Here is a 24083-nt window from a genome sequence, read left to right as displayed (position 1 = left end):
ATACGGATGCAGACCACCCCCTCACGTCGCCAGAACACGGACGCTCGTCGGTGAGACGATGTCCGGCAACAGGAGGATTCACGGATACTACAAACCAAAGAGTCATACATTGCAAAAATGTTGTCAGCATTTGTGTTAGGACACAGCTTTGTCAGAAGACTGTCAGAGTGGATACAGTGAGAGAATATAGCCCCATCCCCTGAACTGCATGCCCTCATGTACAGAGTTGGGGGTAAGAAATGACAGAAGAACTGTCACCTTATCAGACAAGCCAGTCGTAGTATTTCTCCAGTTTGGAGCGAATGACATCGTTTGTGTAACGGCAATATATCATCGGCAGTTAGGCGTTCCACAAAACGCACACTAAGACACACGTAAGCAAAGAAAATAAACTTTATATTATAACAGTACGGCGGTAGTGGCCAGTGTGATTTCCATTTTTGAAATCACGACTTTCTGAAGAATAGTCTTTTATGTGAAGATGGAGTTCATCTGAACAGAGTTGGAACCAAGAATTTTTTTTTTTTTTTTTTTTTTTGTCCAGGCTGCAAATAACCCCTAAGTTAAAACACAACAATAGGCAACTTTATTTTCATCTGAAATTACAGATATAGATAATTTAATATTCAATCAAACATCTCCACTAGATTGTATGTGCATCTACGGTATTTCTCATTCTCAAATTATTGTATTAAGAATAATTGTAATTTAATTCAGTTAAGGCCTATTTTTAAGACATTGTAACACAAAAAAATGATATGCAGCTGACAAATGATTGATCCCGGTATTTCAATTAAATGAATTTAAAATGGTTATAATTTTGAAACTTTGAAAAGTTTTTAACAATTTATCGATTTTGCCAATGTTATTAATGTCCGTCTGGGCAATTGATGGAAAATGAAGCTTAAAGATGTGGTGTGATAGATAAGAAATACGTACGTATGAAATTATGTTAAAATTGCACGAATTACGGCCGCCGCGTTGTTGCGATATTTGTGATTTAAAATGATAATAGTTTGGTAGAAACCTTGGATCATGATATTCAAATGTATATGTATAAGGCAGATTTAACGATACTAAAAGTAAAAGCATGGGCGGGCTGGCATTGAAAAAAAAGATGCGGGGCATTGTTGCAATGAAGTTGTTTCAAATGGTAATAATTTGGTCATTTTTAAATATTTTTCCATCATTTCTGGTTTTCAATATTAAATTTATCCCCAGTTTTGTATATGATACAGATATCATGATACACTAATAGAAATAACAGCTCCACACATCCGGTATCGCGGCAACTTGTTGAATACGGAGGCGGATTTTTAAAAAAATAAGAAAAAAAAGCTTATTTCCTAATCCAATTTTAATTATTGTTCTTGTATTGTTAAATGTATATGTATATATAAGAATAAAATAAAGTTTATATTAACTTAGCGAATAACACGTTTTGAGCGCATTATTAGTATATCACTTATTTCAAATGGCTGTAAATCCGACAATTTTGGTTATTTCTTACCATCTTTGTTTACAATATTGATTTTGTGAATATATTTACTTACGGGGCAGTTTGACTACTTCAAATATAAAACTAAAACCCGGGCGATGGATATATAGTTCCCGGGCAATGCCAGACGGTGTTGGGCGGTGCCGGGAAATATTATGTGAAACCGGACAGTACTTGAAGGTACTGGGCTGTAATTAGTATCACCCTAATTTCTGATAAAAATGAATTTCATATTTCAATTGTGACAACACGAAATAAATCAACACTGTTCGAGCAAGGACTTATCTTTACTTTTACCTTGCATATTGCACATGTCATTAATATCGACACGACCAAAAGTTAGAAGGCCCAGAAAAAGATGTAAATTGAAAACATAGTGTCACAAGGGCGACAACTTTCCAGAAATATCAACCAGGCAATCGTCTTTGTATTTGGCACAGCAAGTTGCGGCGTCCATGCTTTGTTTTCCAATTCCTCCAAATGTATGCATTTTATTGTTACTAATATTCTGAAATGGAAGAACTACAAACTTGATGTTCAAGATACCGTGGAAAAGGTCTTGCTTAGTATAAAGAAGACAGGTTTTTGTTCGAGACCAAATTAACTGGTCGGCCTATAGCTAGCTGTAATCTAGGCCAACAAAATTGTAAAGACTGTTACACGGCGCCTGTCATAAGTTTCTCGCCGCGTAAACCTCTCACATCATTGAAGTAGAGATCACCGTGACACGAATTCCCAACTAACGGCCAGTACAGTGACAAATGTACATGTAGCAGTGAAAAAGGAAGGGAAATCTGAACACATTTTTCAAAATATTTTTTTTTTATATTCTAAGAGCTGTATATATCAGTGTAACATGACAGTAAATAAAATCGACAAAGTATTGACCAACAAAGCAGAGACCTATATATCACGTCTCTGAACAAAGTCATGGTTTTTTTTTTCTGAGACTCTCAAATTTATGAATGGTAAAAATCCTGGGAATCGCATCATATTTAAAACAGAGTGAAAGTGTGTATTTTTGTGGACCTTTTGTCAATCTTTTATTAAGGAGTCAAAATAAAGTGTTTTTGACAGTCTGGGAAAACCCTGCAAGATATAACTTGATGGATTCAGAAATCGATGTAGATATAGAAATGGCTAGGTAGACATTTCCCTGTCCATTAATATAAACTTTATTTATTTTACAACAATTATAAAACAAGATTTTAGCTTATGTTAATAATTCTTGTGGGTCCAGATGGAAGCATGCAGGGCATCTTACTGTAAGAGAAAACTGGTGTACCAGTGGAAAACCCATGTGGTTGGGCAGGTGACTCCATACCTTTTCATATCTGAACCGGGAATCAAACCACGTTCAGCTAGGTGAAGGGCTATGGTAATCCCTAATGGGTATACAAACTCCATTTATTTTATGGTGTTTAGAAATTCCATATTGGTGTCATCAAGGTGCTTACCCATTCAACACAAACTGCCATCTTTTCATTTTGTCACTTATGATAGGTGTACTCCAAAGCCTGTACCCAGCCCGAAACCCTGTCCAGGATTACCATATAATAATGTAAAGGATTTTTATCTCAAGAACAAAAAAACCCAGATAAAGGTGGGTTTTCAGAATGGCCTGGTGGCAGCCTTCATAGTCGTACATTTACAAATAGGTATTTAAGTCCAAACATGTACACACAAAATAATTCAAGAATATAGAGCTTACAATCCTCACCCTAGAATCCAATCAGATAAAGGCAATTCCTGGCTCTCTTTTTCATGGACTATCTACACTTGTCTTTTTACAAATGAGCAATAACCAGATTTTAGATCTGCCTGGTACTCATTTTCATGGGCTGTCTAAACTGCCCACTTGCGACTGGGCAACAACCAAATTTAAGATCTGCCTGGTGCTCTTTTTCATGAGCTATCTAAACTGCCCACTTGCGACTGGGCAACAACCAGATTTTAGATCTGCCTGGTACTATATTCAGAGATCTGTCTGAATTTGGCTTACTCTGAATTTTGATGAGATGATGACTGTGCCTGATGACAATAGGTCATCCCTATTTGGTGAAGTTTAACTGTCGAGTAACCAGCTAAACATTATCCCAAAAAAATCCTCTGTATTCTTTTTCCATTTAAGTAACAGTAATTTCTCTTTTCCTCCCAAGTTGCCCAAAACTCTGAAAAAATTTCTTGTTGGAACCTTTATTTAACATACTGAACTTTTTATTCTGAATATCATAGGTATCAAGCAACACGTTTCTATGTCTAAAGGTTTGTAAAATCTAAACATTCTGTGGATTTATTCATGAAAGTGTGGTGATAGATGTTTTTGATAATTATAACTATGGTGTGTATGCTTTGAAGAATAAAAAATGTAAGACAAGTTTTGTGTACTACAGTTGGAATTTTGTCCAGCATATCCAGTGGAAAGATGACATTTCGTATCATAATGATAACAATAGACGACCGATAAGTTCAGTGTTTCCTATGTCCCATCCTTGTCATTAGAGTATCGTGTGGAAACTGGCAAAGGTTATGTCGATTTTACTGTGTAGTGTGTCCATCATCCTTTAAGTCGTCCCGGTTTTTCCTATAGAATTCAACTTCAAAGTTGAATATTACTTTCAATCTGGGGTTTGTCTCGCTTTAGCACTAACAACTGAGGTCAGAATATTCATTTGTAGTTTGATGTTTACCATTATGGTCGTAGGACAAATTTGCAATTTTAAAAGCATTTGCAAAAGTGGTTGGCATGTCAACTCATCACAGACTCTTTGAGGTATGACTGTAGCAAAGAATCTCCTACTGGTGGTGCTGATTTCTTCCACTGATTTCCAGTAAAAATCGTGGGTATGTATATTTTCTCCTGCAACATAGTCACAATTGTACTATTGGAATTTTCTATGATCCGTCATTCATTTTTCATTATATAAACTTTAGGTTACTCACTAAAATAGAATGATGCAGTCGATATCCATTTTAAATATCCATTTGGGTGGAATTTAAATTAAAGTTTTCTTGCATTTCATCACTTTTCAGGTCTTCTGTAGATCACAATGAATCTTCAAAGTTTTAATATCATAGTCAGTGATTAAAGATAAATTTAAGATTAATTACTTGTAGCAAATTAAGATGGTTTAGTAGAGATGAAACAGAGGATTACAAAAGTAAATTATCGTAAGATTGATTAATCAAATTAGTCATTGATTCATCTGAATAAACGCTATTAGACTCCGAAATTAAAATGATATAGATTTTATACAAAAGAGCTGGTGATAACTATACTGTTCTATTTCTTTTTTATACAGGCTGAAAACACTCAATGGCCTGCCTAGTTTACATTGTGACGGCCAAGACACGAGTCTGACAGAAACCCAGTGAACGTTATGTCAGGATTGTTACTACATTGTGTTATGACTTACAAAACTGGAAACTCCTAGAACTGATGTTGTAAAATCAAACACTTTATCTATTTCTGGAGTGAAAAAGTTCTGAGTAACAATCAAGATGACCAAAGCTTGCATCATGGCTGGAGAGAGGTGGATGTTATTTGTACATGAACTTACTAAAAGGACGTTCGTCCATTTTCTGGAGATTGGTGGACGTTACATGAACATGTACTAACGTGTAACAATTTGTATGGACTATTTTCTGGAGATTGATTGAACATGTGACACAAAGTTATTAAGAAATAACATATATTTACATTTATTTGATTAATAAAATATGTTGTGACATCAGTGAACAGTTTTTATAGTGGACGTATGTTGTCCTTTGACACAGTGAACGTTAATCATTTTTGTAAAGGTATGTTAAACTATGTCACAGATTTATAAACATGTTTATCGGAATATGTTGACAATTTTTGTATATGATGATAATCAATAAAAGGACAAAATATTCCCATTGTTTAATTACTGTTCATTTAAATATTTAGTCCACCGTGAACAGATTTTGTGCATGTGCTGCTCAAATAAACATTCTTTGCAGAAATTTCTCCATCAGTCATCATATCCTTAAAAAATTCTTGTGAATCTATCTTTCTCCAATTCCATATCCATTTGTATATAAGCTAATACATGCAACTTTTGTGAGACTTTCACATTAGAATCTACAGGCAAGTGTCTGGGAGAAGAAAGTGTGACAATAGCTTATTACACCCATACTTATGTGAGGGTGTTTAAGTCTACAGGTGTTATAAGTGTCTCGGAGAAAAAAGTGTGACAACAACTTCTTATACCCTACTTAGGTAAGGGGGTTTAAGTCTCTAGGTGTGACAAAAGCTTATTATACCCCTACTTATGTGAGGGTTGGGGGGGGTTAAGTCTACAGGTGTTTTAAGCGTTTGGAGAAAAAAGTCTTGACAAGAGCTTGTTATACCCTACTTAGGTAAGGGGGGTTTAAGTCTCTAGGTCTGACAATAGCTTATTATACCCCTAATTATGCGAGGGTGGGAGGTTGGTTGGTTTAAGTCTACAGGTGTTACAGGTGTTTGGAGAAAAAAGTCTGATGATAGCTTATTATACCCCTACTTTGGTAAGGGGGGGGGGGGTGTTAAGTCTATAGGTGTCATAAGTGTCTCAGAGACACACCTTATTATACTTATTATACTTGGCCAACAGTACCTTATACCCCAAGTTAAGTAAGGGAGAACAAGTCTACAGGTGTTGTGTCTCAGAAAAAATCTGACAGTAGCTTGTTATTCACCCCACTCCAGCAAGGGAGATTTAAGTCTACAAATATAATGAATGCCATAGAAAATTCTGACAGCAACTTATTTTCTAAAGTTTGTAGGTAATACTTAAGTTTTGCTAGATGATTTTAGAGGTGGTGGACAGCAAACATCAAACTGGTTTGGAAGAGTTTTGATGGACAGTCATGTTCATTAGCCCACCATCATCAGATGGTCAGCTTTTCAAATCACTCTGCATCCGTGGGCCGTCCATTTGTAAAAAATTTTTGTTATTATTTTTTCTTGAGAAATACTGGATAGACCTTTCTCAAATTGCATATGCAGGTTCCCGTTGATCACTAGTTGTGCCCATTTGATTTTGGGTCTGATAAAAAAAAACTGGCTGACTGGCGGCCCTCTTGGATTTTTTCAATGAAGATTGTTATCGCAATTTCTTGAAAAGTAGGAGATGGGTTTTTCTCAAATTTCATATGTAGTTTCCCCTTGGTCCCAAATTGTGCCCATTTGATTTAAGGTCTGATCAAAAGAATAAAATGGCCAAAGGCAGCCATCTTGGAGTTTGCCTAGTAAAGATTGTTATTGCTATTTCTTTAGAAGTATTGAATGGGTATCTCTCAAATTTCATACGTATGTTCCCTTTGGTTCTCCTTGTGCTCATTTGATTTTGGGACTGATCGAAGAAACTGAATGACTTCCAGAAGGCCAATTTTGATTTTGCAGATAAGGATTATCATCGCTACTACTGCAAAGGACTGTTTGAAAGTCTTACCATTAAGAGCAAAAACAGAGAAGAGAAAAGAAAAGAAGGGAAAAAATCTAACTCTCAAAGAGCTTATAAAGATCAAACAATGGTGGGCACAAAGATCCCTCTGAGATTTACTGTTATTGTTAGCTCTGAAGAAGTGATGGCCCAACTTTTCTTAAAAATTTCTTATGAAGATTCCTATCAGCATTCATTTGTTAATGTCTACATATGTATATAATTATAGTGGAAGAACAAGATGTACGAGAGGCAGCCATCTTTGATTAACACAATACAATTTTATTTTGAAGTTTCAAACAAAATTCATTTTCCAAAACTAATTATTTGTAATATTAAATTGTGAAGAATTCAAGCTTTTAACATTATATAAACAACAACTGCCATGGATGCTGGTGCTTAAAATCTGTACTGTAAATATACTTAATTTGTCTAAGTCAAATTTTAGTGCAATATTACTTTCTTGGAAAATAAATACAATGATAAATTGACACATCCACATTAATTGTTATATACATTAAATAGACACTGCTTTAAGCACAATCATATTTTAGTGGAATATTTTCGGTGCAAAAAGCACCAAAAATTTTCAACAAATTCTGCTCTGTATTCTTGCTGCTCTTCATACTTAACAATTAATTTTGGAATTTCTATAGAGGTAATTGTGAAAGTTCAATATTCCAAGCTCAAGAAAAGTGTTTATTGACAAGTTTGTACCAAATTGACATAAAGGAATAGCTTTCATCTATGGTATATTGTTTACTGATATCATAACTAAGACATCAGAAGTATCCTGAATATTCTTCAAAAATAGTAACTTTAGATTCATGCATTAAGTGTTCAGTAAACGAGAATATATGTAATCATGGAGGAAAAAATTTCTTATACTTGGAGAAAATTTGATTGAACTTTTAAAAAAAGTCTTGGAAGTGATATAGTTATTGTGGTCAACTTTTTAGATAAAAAAACAAACACATGTCACTTACAAGCACCACGAAAGTTTATTCCAGTAAAAGATATCATCCGCCCTCTCACTTACTCCAGCCAAAATACATATGTATAATGACCTGTTGTGCTGACTTATCATTGTCATAATCAATACTGGCAGGTAAACATGCCTATGGACAGGGAAGACCAATGGCTTACACAGGAAATAATTTTGTGGCTTGATTGGCTTTCTGTGAGGGGATATATTATGGTATGGCGTTGTCTGCCTGTCCATTGTTAACTTTGTTTAACGGGAGATCCTTCCCACAGTTTTCAACACAGTGCTTTCAAACTTGATAGCCTTAATCATCATGACCTGTGATTTTGTTTTTCTGAATGGCAGTTTGTTAATTTGACAGTATTTTTAAGAATTACTGCCCTTTGTTATTTTCATGATATTAATTTACTCTATCAGTTTCCAACTGTTTTCTAAATTGTGTTTTCTAGAATGGCAGTTAGGCCTCATTCTCGTCAGCATATATTAAGAGACACAATCAATGTATTTTTTATCTTGTGACACCATAATACTGATTCAAATTAATTACCTGATAGAATTATCTGGTATCATTGAACTTAGAAATATCCAAGACGATAGGCACGCCCCCAAAATTAGAAAATTAAAAAATAACACCTCTGAGAATATAATACCCAACACTCCGTAATGTTTGTCAACTGACTCCTTTTTTTTCAAATGTACAGGTTATATATAATTAGTGATTATTTTAGTGACAATAATAAAATCTACATTTAATAAAATGTATGTCTTAACAACTAACTTGAAAACCATAGAATATATGTAAACATCAACATTATATTTAGATACAGAGATTCATGTGATTACAAAATATATTACAATACTGAATGTTATTTTCATCAGTAAGTAAAACTACATTCAAAGCACCTCTTACACATTTTACAAAATCATACATTTCTGTAGGTCGACAACACTATTTGAAACTGAGAATTAGGAACCTTTCCCAGTTTCTCACCTCATTGTTGTTGTTATCTAGGAATAATCAATGTAAGTCTACAGATGCCATCTTTTACAAGAAAAGCATCTTTACACCAGTATTGCAGTTTCATCTTCATTATCACAAAAGTTGTGATCACAAAATCAGCTTCTTCATTACCAATGATTTAAACAGCTGGATGTTGCTTGTGCAAGACATACAGATGTGATACTTTATACCATCATCTCTAACAATCATCTGATCAGTTCCTACCATCATCTGATCGTGACCTTTCCTTACTATCATCCCCACATTATCATCTGTGAAAATCATGTGATTGTTATAATCTCTCTCATTCATCTGATCACTATTATCTCCCATAATCATCAGATCATTGACTCTTACTTACCTCACTCGAGCCAATATGTCATCTGATCATATACCTCCATTCACCTCACCTGAGCTAATAGGTCATCTGATCACTGACCTCTATTCATCTCACCTGAGCTAATTGGTACCTGAATAAATGTTGTCATAATATCTTTTCTTTCCACTCACCACACATGGCCACAAAATCCAGTTATTCTCATTTTCTAACCATTGATTACACATAATACAACTATAACCAAGCTAAACATTTTTTCAATTTCTTTTTTTCTTTGCAGATATTTGGGTTACCATAAATAGAAGCTGACACACATGACATAGCAGGAATTGGTGAATACTTAGTATGTAAGCTGATACCCAAATCTGTTGTGGACAGATATCTGAATCAGATTGTTTCTGTTGGAGATGAATTGATGATCAGTTAAAACAGTGACAGGGCCAGCGTCAATCCACCTTAGCCAGTACAATGGCTGTCCTGTTAGGAGAATACACCTGTGAGAAACAATCAGTCAGATCTTATTTTCCAATAAAACCATCCATTGAATGTATGTAAATGTATCTAGCATATCTTTGGCTATATGGAACCAACTTCTTGAAAGCATGTTACTGTAAATTAAGATATTTTCTTTGTAATCAATTTTCATGGTTTTTAAAAGATAACTTTTTCACGGACATTTGATTTCATGGAAAATAAACCCCAATAAATGTGCTTGTACTAATTTTAACTGTTCATAGACATATGAATTTGTAGATTACAAGTACCCATGAAACAAACGAAAATAAAATACCCACCAAAATCAACGATTCATAATTTCACTAAACAAACCAGAAGTTTTCAATTTAACAAATATCTATATTCTACATGTACATTTCACAATATGTTTACATTTACAGAATTTATTCTGTAATAAGCCTATAGGCCAACACATAACCATTAGACTCGAAGTCAGGGTATGACTCAAAAGTCAGGGTATGACTCAACGTCAGAGTATGACTCGAAGTCAGGGTATGACTCAAAGTCAGGGTATGACTCAAAGTCAGGGTATGACTCAAAGTCAGGGTATGACTCGAACTCGGGGTATGACTCAAAGTCAGGGTATGACAGTCAGGGTATGACTTGAAGTCAGGGTATGACTCAAAGTCAGGGTATGTCTCCAAGTCAGGGTATGACTCCAAGTCAGCTCCAAGTCAGAGTATGACTCCAAGTCAGCTCCAAGTCAGGGTATGACTCGAAGTCAGGGTATGACTCAAAGTCAGGGTATGACACAAAGTCAGGGTATGACTCGAAGTCAGGGTATGACTCAAAGTCAGGGTATGACTCAACGTCAGGGTATGACTCAAAGTCAGGGTATGACAGTCAGGGTATGACTTGAAGTCAGGGTATGACTCAAAGTCAGGGTATGACGCAATGTCAGGGTATGACTCAAAGTCAGGGTATGACTCAAAGTAAGGGTGCGAGTTAATTATTGGACAATGAAGGAGCACTGAACAGCAATAAATACTGATGAGCAGACTTGTTGTCACAGACTTTCTGCTGAATGAATATACTACTGATACTTTTTTTTAATTTTCAATCATATTCCATGCTCCACTGGCTATACATTGTACAAGGAAAGTCAACAGACTGATGTTTTTTAAGTAATACTATGTGATGATCATTTTAACAGGTGAAGCCTCCTGATCAACTCACCATCATAGAACATTGTCTGTCATCCCAGGGTTCTTGTGAGGTCCTATACTCAACACTGTGGTCTAAACGCTTGTGTCCTCCAAACTCCTCAGCATCCGAGTCAAGCACAAGTTTGTATCTTGGGGTAGTCAAGGAGAGCTAACTATCTACAGTCAAACAAAATGTAAGGAGATTCCTGATCCTTAAGTTTTCAAATGTATTACTTTGATACTCAATTTCCATGAATGTGCAAAAAGATTTAAAAATAATTTAATATCTCCTCTTTTACCTAGAGAATGTTTTTGATGTAATTTTCAATGCTGCGTGTGATTGTAGACATTCTGACCTCTAAATATTGTTATTGATTTATTTATACGTTATCAATCTACTAAATATAGAGGTATAGATGATTTCTGTGCCGTACATATTTCAGTGTTTCATACTGATTTGCAAATATCAAATCCCATGTGAAGTTCTCCTGTATCTCCCTGAGATACAGAGTAAGACATTTTAACAGGTGCATTACTATTAAAGGGAAAGATTCATCTCTTACTTCTGAAAAGTCAGTCTGCTATGTTTTTTATTCTAAACATATCATAATTTGTAATAAAGTCACATTATAACAGTGCGATAATGTCATCAATTTCGATCTTTAAGGATCATGATGTACACAATCAACATCAACATGGGAAACTATGTACACAGATGTTTTATGATCATATCAATAATATATATCTTGATGTTACTAATTTCTTTGAGTACTTTAAGCAACAGTATCTGAAGATACATCCATGCTATTTGTATGAAATGTCGTCAAACCCAAACTTTACAAAGCTGTCAATTTCGCTAGAGCAGAAACTTAGTACAATGATGTACTACTATCATATTGAGCAAATGGCTTTTGATGTCACTAACTTTATTTAGTACAATGTTCAAACGTATTATAATCATATCTTCTGATGTTGCTAACTATAGATTATTTTAAAAGATTTCTGAAGTCTTTACAACGCTGGTTACAACTTGTTGACACTTTTTTAAAAATTGATCACTAAAAAAAATAAATATTAATGATCCAATACTCCTATGTGTCCACCATATTGTCCCCTCTAAGTGAATTAACTTCAAACCAGGGACACCTAGCCTGTAAGTTTTGATAATTCTATAGTATAATACTTGCCTGTCTCATAGAGATCATATGTATGCTTAACACTGTTATGAAAGATGGCACAATTACATTTAGTTTAAAAAATAATCAATCACTGTTGAACGATATACAAAGCAAAGTCTTAACCTTTTTGACCCTTCACCTCTTGGTCATGGGTTTGAGGCTTATGTGGGGCAATCACCAGGTATTGGCCGCAGGACAGTGGTTTTTCTCTCGGAAATCTGGCTTTCCTCCACCATCCAAACCTTACACACCCTTAAATGACCCTGCTTATCAATAGAATGTAAAGTAACAATAAACTAAACTAGATTAACCTTTGGGAAAAGTTTTCTAAGTTAGGCATCCACCTTCAATTTTACCATCAAAATGTGATATTTGATTCTTATAATCTTCAGTTGCATGCCCACTTTTGAAAAAAAGGATACTTTCCATGGTTCTGCACACCAATTTTATAATCTGTGTAACTTTTGGTGGGATGGAAGTTAAACACAAACACAAGACGATCTGCTCTGTCAAACACGATCACTTTATCTCCCTCATGTTTTCTGCTTACATAGTTCTGTGGAAGAATGAAAAGTGAGACAATACAACACATGTTTTTCTAGCCATTAACAATGAAATATCTAACAAGTAATGACACCCTATATATAGATATTTCAACAAGTCAGAATTATGTTCATATTACTACATTAATTAATGAATACAAAAGATACCTTTGTGTTACTCAACCACATTTATATAGATACCTGTGAGTTACTCAGCCACTTATAGGTCTCCTCTACTTGCATCATGGCACGATCAAAGTTGTTGAGGTACTGGTATTTGAGGTTCTTGTCATCCACCAGCTGCCACTGTCGCCGACAATAGTGAAAACTCTCATTGTTACCCACTCGAGGGAAGTCCAACCATTCTGGGTGTCCAAACTCATTACCTGATTGAAAAAGCTTTTGTATCTGTCACATGTCTTACATTGTATGGTTCGGAGTCTTATGTAATGCAGATGATTTTCATTATCCTTGATATGTCAATGTTCAATATCAATTTTCTTTCCTTTTTTAAATATGGCTATGAAGGTCAAAAAGATCACACTGAAAGTCTACGTTACTTCCTCTTTCAACATCGTCCCTGCTATAATAATTCACCGAACTCTTGGTATGTAGTTCTGGAGTCCTGCTCCACAAACTATTCCCTTAAAGAATGAAGCTCCCTATTATTTGTTCCTCACCTACAATAAATACCCATTTATGTTTATGAAATTTGACATCACCCTCTGCGAACTCTCACCTATAAAGTTAAGATAGCTCTCTCCTCCCAGGCCACATGTCAGAAGACGAATCATTTTATGAAGTGCAATTCCCCTGTCAATCACGAGACTTGGTGGTGACAGGTTAGACATATTGGTATACATTTCCTTGTCCATCAGCCAGAATGCAACAGTCTTATCACCGACTAATGCCTGGTCATGACTCTCAGCATATGCAATACACTTCTCCCCGTAGCGACGATTTGTAAGGTTATGACACATTTGGCCAATGTCCCACTCATCGTCACTTTTGTGCTTCAAAAACTACAATAAGGATAGAGAGTACAAGTCTTTAGTATACATTTGTTTGTATCTTGTTTCTTTAACAGTATTAATCAAGCATCATCAAATATAAGGACAAAGTATTTAAAGTGAAACGATAACTAATGATTTTTCTTTTATTTTTTTTTTCTTCAAATTTTCCCTAAGAGTAAATTTAGCCACCCAGTATAGACCCTTGGTCAAACCATGTGCTGCTGATCAGAAAATAGGCTTGTTTTCACAAGGCATATTCATAAAAACTGATTTCCAGGTAAGCAACTTTCCACACGTTGACCATGATGATGTGTGTCAAGACTGTCAGAACTGACAATGAAAGTTGGGGGTTAATCATAAAATCAAAATCAAGCATCTGACAGAAAAACCTACTGGTTACCTATTTTAATTTCAAATCCCAACATTTTACCTTGATCCATAAATCAGGTACAGCCATAGCTAGCCTGTAGTCAAAACCTCCCCCACCTTCCTGCACTGGTCGACAGAGTCCCGGCATTCCAGACACATCCTTTAACATGAGAGAAACAATTACTTCGAAGTATGACCTCCAACAGCAAACAAGGAGTCTTTAAAATATTTAAATGCACTTGACCCCAGTAACCTTAAAAATAGGTCAAGGACATTCATTTGCATAAACTTGAAACCAATCTATGCAATCTATGCCAGAATGCTACATACTGACCAAATATCATGACCCTGGGCATTTGGGATTTAAGAAGATCAGTTGAGCTACCAAACATACCAAAACCTTTTGGTAGAAAGAAATCATTTTAAGGAAGAAAGAACAACCTACCAAATTTAACATTCATTCATATGTGATGCCTCAGAAATACCAATTTTTTTTTTTTTTTTTTTTTTTTAATTTTTCAACTTACCTCCGCGACAGTAATAATGAAGTCAGGGTACAGAGAATGTAACATGTGGTTGCCAAGCATCAAATACACCAGTGAATCTGTGTCAGTGTTTAGCCCAAAATATTCGTTATAATCTCCACTAAATCCATGGCCTAAAGAAAAAATATTTCAATGCTGTTATTTACAGATTTTGATCTTTAATTCAACAAGTTTAAAACACAAATGTAAACAGATTTAATAGCAGTAGCTAAATTTTCTTTAGAAAATACTTTTACACCGATTCACAGGTAGATATTCCACAGTAAACCAACAAAACTGGTAAATTAAAAGTTTTTCACACTTTTTGAACTACACTTCATTTTATCTAGACAGAACAATCACAAGACTTTAAGTCAAAACTTACAAAAAAAAAGAAAGAAAACCTGTGTTAGGTGTGATAAGTTAGGATGTTACTCTATGTAAATAAGCTGGAAATTTTTACCCATTCCATGGGAGTGATACAACATTGATGTGACGCCATCAAAGCGATATCCATCAAACTGATATTCCTGTATCCACCAGCGAAGATTGGACAACAAGAACCTCAACACCTCCCACCTGTAAATCAAACCATAAGCCATTGAGGAATCAGGATGATATGTCGGCATGCTTGCTAAAACACCTTATTAAAGCCACAGAATAAACTATTGCATATCGGGGGTTAAAAGGTCACTGTTCACACAAAAATGGAACTGACCCCCTAAATTTCCATTTTCTTTCAATGCTACATAGACTGAACCATTTATATTTATCAAATGCTGAAATTGGCTCATAATAAATTCACACATAAAACAAAAAATAAACGTGTCCTTTGCGTGTTCTCAAAACATTTTTTGGCATATTAAAATTTTCGCAACAGAAAATGCATTTAAAATGAAATTGTTGACATCACTTTTACCAAGATATTAAGCTTAATGTGGTTATCTGACTATCAGCCCAGGGCTGACACATGACCTGTCACTAAAAGACAAAAACAGGCTTGTTACATGGCAGTGGAGTAGCTTTTTGTGAGGCTGGGCTTATTGCAGGATACATACTGTAGTAGGAACAGTACTTTACCCAGTGTAATTAAACAGACGAGAGTCCCACAGCTCATGTGTTCCTCTTGGTCCATCATGAAAGTAGCAGGAGGTCGTGCCATCAAACTGGTTCAGACCATCTACGACATTCTTGGAGGCATGACTGTGTACAACATCTAACAGTACCACCAATCCAGCTCCATGAGCTGTGTCAATCAACTCCTTCAGTTCATCAGGTGTACCAAACCGACTAGAGAGAACCAAGTATAAGAGAAATTATTAAAGATGGTAAGTTTCAAGAGGTCTACCTTTTTACAGTTTAGACTATACTGATACAGAAAGTTCATTTTGTATAAAAAGATATTTATCAATGATAGTGATATGTGATGATGTGTATGGGATGACAGGACATCCATGTTTGTATGGCTTTATATGTCTTTGTCTTTGTCAATAAAACGTATGAGAAAAAAAATCCATGACATTGATATGTTATCCTTGAATTTTAACAGAATTTCAAACAAAATGTTAATAAAACGTACAAAAGCTGTTATAAACCTATCTTAAATCAATAAATCTCATCCCATGGAGAAACATCAAACAGGGGGTAATGGAAAATTTTGTTAGAACACAAGGTTCTAAGTCAAACACAGCAGCTTTGGTCATGAAAATTTAAGGCATGTTGAATCTACATTACGGCATCACAGATTCATCAATATGATGTCGAATTTTCAGCAACACCATAACCATCCTTTTGATGTTATTGTCTATGTAGCAGAATCGTCCTTTTTAATTCTTTAATCAGTTCAGTCTCAACTTGTCCAGTAATTTGCTGACTGTGCACTCATTGGAAAGATACAATCAATGTGAGGTTTACAGAGTTCATACCACATGTACTTTAGGAGAACCATTAAATAAAATCACAAGGGACTAGTGCTGAATAAAATCACAAGGGACCAGTGCTGAATAATATCACAATGAGGGACCAGTGCTGAATAATATCACAATGAGAGACTAGTGTTGAATAAATTTACAATGAGGGACCAATGCTGAATAAAATCAAAATGAGGGACCTATGCTGAATAATATCACAATGAGGGACCAGTGCTGAATAATATCACAATGAGGGACAAGTGCTAAATAAAATCACAATGAGGGACCAATGCTGAATAATATCACAATGAGGGATCAATGCTAAATAAAATCACAATGAGGGACCAGTGCTGAATAATATCACAATGAGGGACAAGTGCTAAATAAAATCACAATGAGGGACCAATGCTGAATAATATCACAATGAGGGACAAGTGCTGAATAAAATCACAATGAGGGACCAACGCTGAATAATATCACAATGAGGGACAAGTGCTGAATAAAATCACAATGAGGGACTAGTGTTGAATAAATTTACAATGAGGATCCAGTGCTGAATAAAATCACAATGCTTACAATGATGCAATATCTCATTCCGTTGAATATTAACAACCTCAGGTGAAGTTCCAAGGTGTGTAGTTTGGTACCCCCTACATGTGACGGTTTGTTATTCAGGAGGCTAAGAATCAAACAGATCTATACTATCATGGTTGTGTCCTTGGCCAAAACATTTGACCCCTATTGCTCTGGGTGGAATATGGTGGGCCTCCCATTGGTGTTTCGTGACAAAGCCACCAACAACTACTTAGAGGTCCCAAAGGGGTGACAAACCATAGAAACAAACCTAACTAGTCTAAGAAGGAAATGATATCATACCTGGATGCAGCGAAAAAACTTGTGACTTGATATCCAAAACTAGCATAATAAGCATGTTCCATCACAGCCATCAGCTGGATAGCATTATAACCTGTAAAAAATGATAACATTTTTATATGTATCACAGCATCATAGAACATGGAAACATTTACAATATAATAAAAAATATAATACTTTTGTGCCGACATACCACTGTCTGGGTTTGTATCATAACTATTTATAACATCTGAAGAGCTGTACTTGCCTAAATTCTTAATACGTGGTATAACGTCTCGAGAGAATTCTTTATATGTTGATATCTTGCCTTCCCATGAAGATATCCCTACATGGCATTCATATATCCGTAAGCTGTCAGGCCTCATGGGATGAGGATTCTTGAAAGTGTAAGGCTGTAATTGTAACAATAAAAATGAGTATTGTTTTAGCAGAGAATTTGTGTTAGTCTGTTATTGTAAAAGTACAGGTGTGTATTGTGAGAAGTATATGGAAAATCTTGGAAAAATTTTGAAATAACAAAGGACAAGAGATTATAAATCTGTGTATGGTAGGTCACAAGACCTGATTTCAGTATTCTACACTTCTAGACAAAGCGAGGGACTAACTGGTGAAGTATCACTAGCAGAAGATTTCTATGAACGGAGGAGGTAAAAGAATATTGGTCCAGTAAGACTGTACCCATACATACTTGCGGAGGGTCCCAAAACGCTTGGTCATACACAGGAACCTTTTCCTGTCTCACAACATAGTTGGCCCATGGACTAAGGCGGTCCACAAGTTCTCCAGACTTGGTACGAATCACTAGCTGTCAACAAAAATTTACACAACAGTTTTATAGTGTAGAGTAGAACAGAAAGTTAGAGTAGAATGAAACCAGCCTATAAGGAATTAGGACACCTAACACTTAAGATCTAATTTCTGTTCTAAATAAAAGTCATACTTTCTTTTCTTTCTCCTGAATTTTTCCTTTCCTGACATTTATAATGGTACCTTCTTAGTATGAAGGTTTTAATCTAGATTTCTGATATGTAAAGAATTTTCCTAAATTCCAAATGGTAATTTTTGGTAGTTTGTGATAATTAACGAAGTTCAAACAGTAGCAGGAACCATTGGGAATCCTTTACTTGTCTATAATGTTTTGTGATGATTCTTTCCTTAGTTTAAAAATCTAAATCCAAGATGGTCCCTGTGTTAGTTATCTAGTTCCTACAATCATTATCAAATATAAAGGTGTGAAACTTCATTTCTAATAAGGCACCTAAGACATACCTAGAATTTTTTTTTGGAAAGGTCCTCCATAACTTCCGAGAAATTTGAAAAGTAAAGCAAGACCTGGCAAAAGCACTCATCCTGATGAGTAGAATTTGCCAACAGATAAGTTATCTTTCACTGGCAACTAATACATATAACAAGTATACCTTTTCATGTAATTTCATGTACCTCTGATGTCAACTGTCTAGCTATCAATTGGTTATTATGCATTCCTTTTGTGTGACATTGTTGTGTAAAACAACAAAATGTCAACTTGTAAGTTTGTAAAAACTAAGATGGAAAAAGCGTTTCTTTAACTATGATTGCATACTGTGGTACTGTAACAGCATTTCAGTGTTACAGGTTATCTCTTAGTGAAATGGGGACGTCCAAGTTTCCCTAATGACAATGGCTCAGCCAAAAATAAAATTTCTTTTTATCAAACAACTAAAGAAAAACAAAGACCGTGGTCATGAGACATCCGATTTGAAAGAAAACAGTAATTAAATTGATATTTAGCAAGTATTTCTATATGTTATGTGTGTTTTTTGTTTAATTAAAATATCCCCTAATTTGTCCCAAAATATAACCCTCTCTGCCATGTTTTTACATTAGCTCTATCACTGGAAATCCTTTATAACTGGTTTACTGTTTAGCTAGGAATTAATGTAAATAGGTATGATAGACTGAAGGTGCTAACATTAAGTAAACTGACTGTTGGTAACAGCTTTCGCAAAATGTCCAATGCGTATGGACAATATATTCACAACTGAACTTGGCTGAATTAAAGTCTGATACACTACATAGGAGTCCTCTATGCATACATTTTCTATTACTAGTCCAGTTGACCACATTTTACCAGGCCGCTAGTTGGTCGTGTGATTCAGTGTGTAACACATTCACCTTTTACCTAGCCATCTCAGGTTTTATTCCCCAAATGTATTTGAAAAGGTCACCTGCCAAATCACACAGGTATTCCCCTGGTACTGTGGTTTTCTCCAATAGTAAGACCCCCTTATGCTTCCATCTGGGCTGACATGAGTGATTTAATATAAGCTAATAGCTTGTTTCACAATTATTTTTAGAATAAATAAAGTTTATATTTTATATATTTACTTGTCAAAACAACAAATTCTTCTAACTGTTGAACACTGCAAACCGTTTAAGAAACCAAATCAAAAATGATGTTTTGTTGAACATACAAATATACTATTTCTTTTAATAATTTTGACAAAGGACAAACAACAAAATTTGTGAAAGATTGATCCACAGTTTCCATAAAAAGAAAAAAATGATGGATGGTTGTCAGGTCACAGAAAATAAAATCTTAATGAAGTGTCTACACCTTATGATGTTGGACTTTCAAACTTCTTGTCTTGAATTTTGTCTATCTATATTACAAAAGTTTAATTACCTTGATTTTACTGTTGTGGGGTATTGGACATGAGCCATCAGGTTTAGGGGGCAGTGTTAAATGCCATTTTCCAAATTCTCCTTTGGTAAATGGATACTCCGTCTGGTTCCAGTCATCTAAAACAGACTCATTCTTACAACAAAAATCTGAGTTTGAATATGTTTCGTCTAATAGCTGCCATATGCTTAACCTTAATTGAAGAAATACAAAATACTTTCGATACTATGTAGTTTTTAGGTTAAGATTTTGGGCCACAAATGCCCCATTTCATTTCATGGAAACAAATTCAGACACAACATCAAAATTGAATATTTCAAATATTATACAAATAAATGTAATCAAACAGACTTTTCCAGTGAACCTTACAACTTTTAGCAACAAACCCTAAAATCACAGGTAACAATTATTTCTCTGCCTTTTATAAACAAAATTTAAACTAATAATTGTTTAAGTTACTGACTGAAGTCTCCTCTTAGGTAGATGCCCTCTGCTCCTGGTGCCCATTCTGTCATGTTAATCCCATTGTCTGCCGTTCTGTGAATTCCGAAAATCTCATAACCCAGAGAAAATTTCTCCAAGCTTCCTTCAGACTGGCTGATATCATTGATAATTTTCTGGAAGCATCCATACCTTAAAAATAATAATAACATGATTTTAAAGCGAGTTGGGGCTGAAATGTGTGTCTATTAAACTTCATCATCATGGAAAGGAAGTCTATATATAGTATAGGCTTTCATTACTGTACACTATTGTATACTATCATGCTGAAGTATATCTTTTATAATTATGCATGCCTAATAACCATAAAAAAACACCACTGATGTAACATAAAATCTCCTTATTAAGCATATATTAAGAAGTTCTTTGGTAGGTATCTTTCTAGTCACCATCAGACACCTGTCACTACACCCTATCTTCCAAGTTACCATCAGACAACTGTCATTATACCCTATCTTCCAAGTTACCATCAGACACCTGTCACTACACCTTATCTTCCAAGTTACCATCAGACACCTGTCACTACACCTGTGTTTAGATAATGTTAGAATGAGTCATCAAGAAATAAAATTCAACACCAATCCTTAGTTTTTGACTGCTGTATTAAGAATCCTATGTAACTGTTCATATGAGCAGCAGGCACCATCACTCTCACCAATAGAGGATAAAAACCCTCTCTTACATCACAATCCAACATAGCTACAAACCAAACTTCCAGAACTAAACTCTCATACTTGTTTTATACTTAACAATGTTGCAAAGCAGAAAGAGGCAATTATAAGCCTCTTTAATAAAACCTAGCAGTGTCACACTGACAAACTGTGTCACAAGGACAAACAGTGTCACACTGACAAACTGTGTCACAAGGGCAAACAGTGTCACACTGACAAACTGTGTCACAAGGACAAACAGTGTCACACTGACAAACTGTGTCACAAGGACAAACAGTGTCACACTGACAAACTGTGTCACAAGGACAAACAGTGTCACACTGACAAACTGTGTCACAAGGACAGTGTCACACTGACAAACTGTGTCACACTGACAAACTGTGTCACAAGGACAAACAGTGTCACACTGACAAACTGTGTCACAAGGACAAACAGTGTCACACTGACAAACTGTGTCACAAGGACAAACAGTGTCACACTGACAAACTGTGTCACAAGGACAAACAGTGTCACACTGACAAACTGTGTCACAAGGACAAACAGTGTCACACTGACAAACTGTGTCACAAGGACAAACAGTGTCACACTGACAAACTGTGTCACAAGGACAAACAGTGTCACACTGACAAACTGTGTCACAAGGACAAACAGTGTCACACTGACAAACTGTGTCACAAGGACAAACAGTGTCACACTGACAAACTGTGTCACAAGGACAAACAGTGTCACACTGACAAACTGTGTCACAAGGACAAACAGTGTCACACTGACAAACTGTGTCACAAGGACAAACAGTGTCACACTGACAAACTGTGTCACAAGGACAAACAGTGTCACACTGACAAACTGTGTCACAAGGACAAACAGTGTCACACTGACAAACTGTGTCACAAGGACAAACAGTGTCACATGGACAAACTGTGTCACATGGACAAACTGTGTCACAAGGACAAACAGTGTCACACTGACAAACTGTGTCACAAGGACAGTGTCACACTGACAAACTGTGTCACACTGACAAACTGTGTCACAAGGACAGTGTCACATGGACAAATCCTGTCACACAGACTAACAATGTCACAAGGACAGTGTCACACTGACAGTGTCACACTGACAAACTGTGTCACAAGGACAAACAGTGTCACACTGACAAACTGTGTCACAAGGACAAACAGTGTCACACTGACAAACTGTGTCACAAGGACAAACAGTGTCACACTGACAAACTGTGTCACAAGGACAAACAGTGTCACACTGACAAACTGTGTCACAAGGACAAACAGTGTCACACTGACAAACTGTGTCACAAGGACAGTGTCACACTGACAAACTGTGTCACAAGGACAAACAGTGTCACACTGACAAACTGTGTCACAAGGACAGTGTCACATGGACAAACAGTGTCTCACTGACAAACTGTGTCACAAGGACAAACAGTGTCACACTGACAAACTGTGTCACAAGGACAAACAGTGTCACACTGACAAACTGTGTCACAAGGACAAACAGTGTCACACTGACAAACTGTGTCACAAGGACAAACAGTGTCACACTGACAAACTGTGTCACAAGGACAAACAGTGTCACATGGACAAACGGACAACCAGTGTCACATGGACAAACAGTGTCCACAGGACAAATTGCATCACATGGACAAACAGTGTCACACAGTCAAACATTGTAACATGGACAAACAGTGTAACAAGGACAAACGGACGAACAGTGTTACATGGACAAACAGTGTCACATAGACAAACAGTGTAACATGGACAAACAGTGTAACAAGGACAAACGGACGAACAGGGTTACAAGGACAAATTGTGTCACACAGACGGTGTCACATGGACACACTGTGTCACATGAACAAACAGTGTCACACAGTCAAACAGTGTAACATGGACAAACAGTGTAACAAGGACAAACAGACGAACAGTGTTACATGGACAAATTGTGTCACACAGACAAACAGTGTCACATGGACAAACAGTGTCACATGGACAAACTGTGTCACATGGACAAACAGTGTCACACAGACAAACTGTGTCACATGGAAAAACTGTGTCACACAGACAAACTGTGGCCAGAGGTCAAAATAATTTTATAAAATACATCATAATGTAACAGCTAAAAACCATTATCAAATCTACATGTATATAATTGACAGTCAGCAATTGCTGTGTCCTGCTTTTCCCAGCCTCCCTGTTCACACCCCAGTTACCTATTCAAAGGTAAACTCCTGGCCTTCAACATAAACCAATGACCTTCCATGCTCAAGCTTCAAAAGAAGTGAATCCGGAACAAAATCAGATAACTCCAACTTAGGTTAATTGTATGTCATTCCAAAGTGATGTGATAGGATACTGGACTAAACATGCAATGGAAATATGTATGTATAAGAACATGTATCTATATAAAGAGGATGATTTAATCAACAATATTAATCACTAGGGTTAATTGCTGATTATTCAGAAATGTCAATTTGAAATTTTCCTCGACACACAACATATTCTCAGAGTGAGAGACAACAGGAGTTTGTTACAATAATAATGAATATATATCAACATATATTTTCAATGCAGTGCAGTTGTATTATCATTTCTTGAATTTTTTTATACATGCCAAAGTGGATAGACCGACATAACCTCATACATGCCTCATGCACTTACGGCACACGTGCAAAGCAATTAGCTACTGAATGCCGCTGTCACTCATTTAACACGTGCTATTTGAAAGCTATCAAAATCATCGTCATAATAATACCTTCTCCTGATTTCTTGTTCGACATTTCTCAGGTTTGGATCGATGTCAAACAGTTTTTCGATCTCAGGAACATCACAAGTATTACGTCCATCACCGGCCATGCTAACACGAGTGCAAGTGCATTAACCTTGACCTCAGATTGAACTGAAGCT

The 24083-nt window shown here is 35.8% G+C and overlaps 1 protein-coding gene across 1 annotated transcript; it reads right to left on the bottom strand.

Annotated features, from left to right (window-relative positions):
* Positions 1 to 7926: 7926 nt before the first annotated feature.
* Positions 7927 to 24051, bottom strand: LOC132552224 (1,4-alpha-glucan-branching enzyme-like). Its single transcript, XM_060216370.1, has 15 exons — positions 23932 to 24051; positions 20463 to 20632; positions 20003 to 20118; positions 18026 to 18142; positions 17585 to 17729; positions 17341 to 17431; positions 15635 to 15844; positions 15018 to 15133; positions 14558 to 14688; positions 14092 to 14190; positions 13388 to 13670; positions 12850 to 13034; positions 12529 to 12662; positions 10960 to 11077; positions 7927 to 9761 (listed from the first exon to the last, which is right to left on the bottom strand). Exons 1-15 carry the CDS (start codon positions 24030 to 24032, stop codon positions 9714 to 9716), a joined length of 2064 nt encoding a protein of 687 aa, XP_060072353.1. The 5' UTR covers positions 24033 to 24051; the 3' UTR covers positions 7927 to 9713.
* Positions 24052 to 24083: the final 32 nt, after the last annotated feature.

The sequence above is a fragment of the Ylistrum balloti genome, unplaced genomic scaffold, assembly GCF_031769215.1.
Source record: "Ylistrum balloti isolate Yb309-2 unplaced genomic scaffold, AGI_CSIRO_Ybal_v1 Utg370242, whole genome shotgun sequence".
NCBI lineage: Eukaryota > Metazoa > Mollusca > Bivalvia > Pectinida > Pectinidae > Ylistrum > Ylistrum balloti.
Note: the sequence above shows the minus strand (reverse complement) of the source record. Positions and strands in the feature narration are given on the sequence as shown.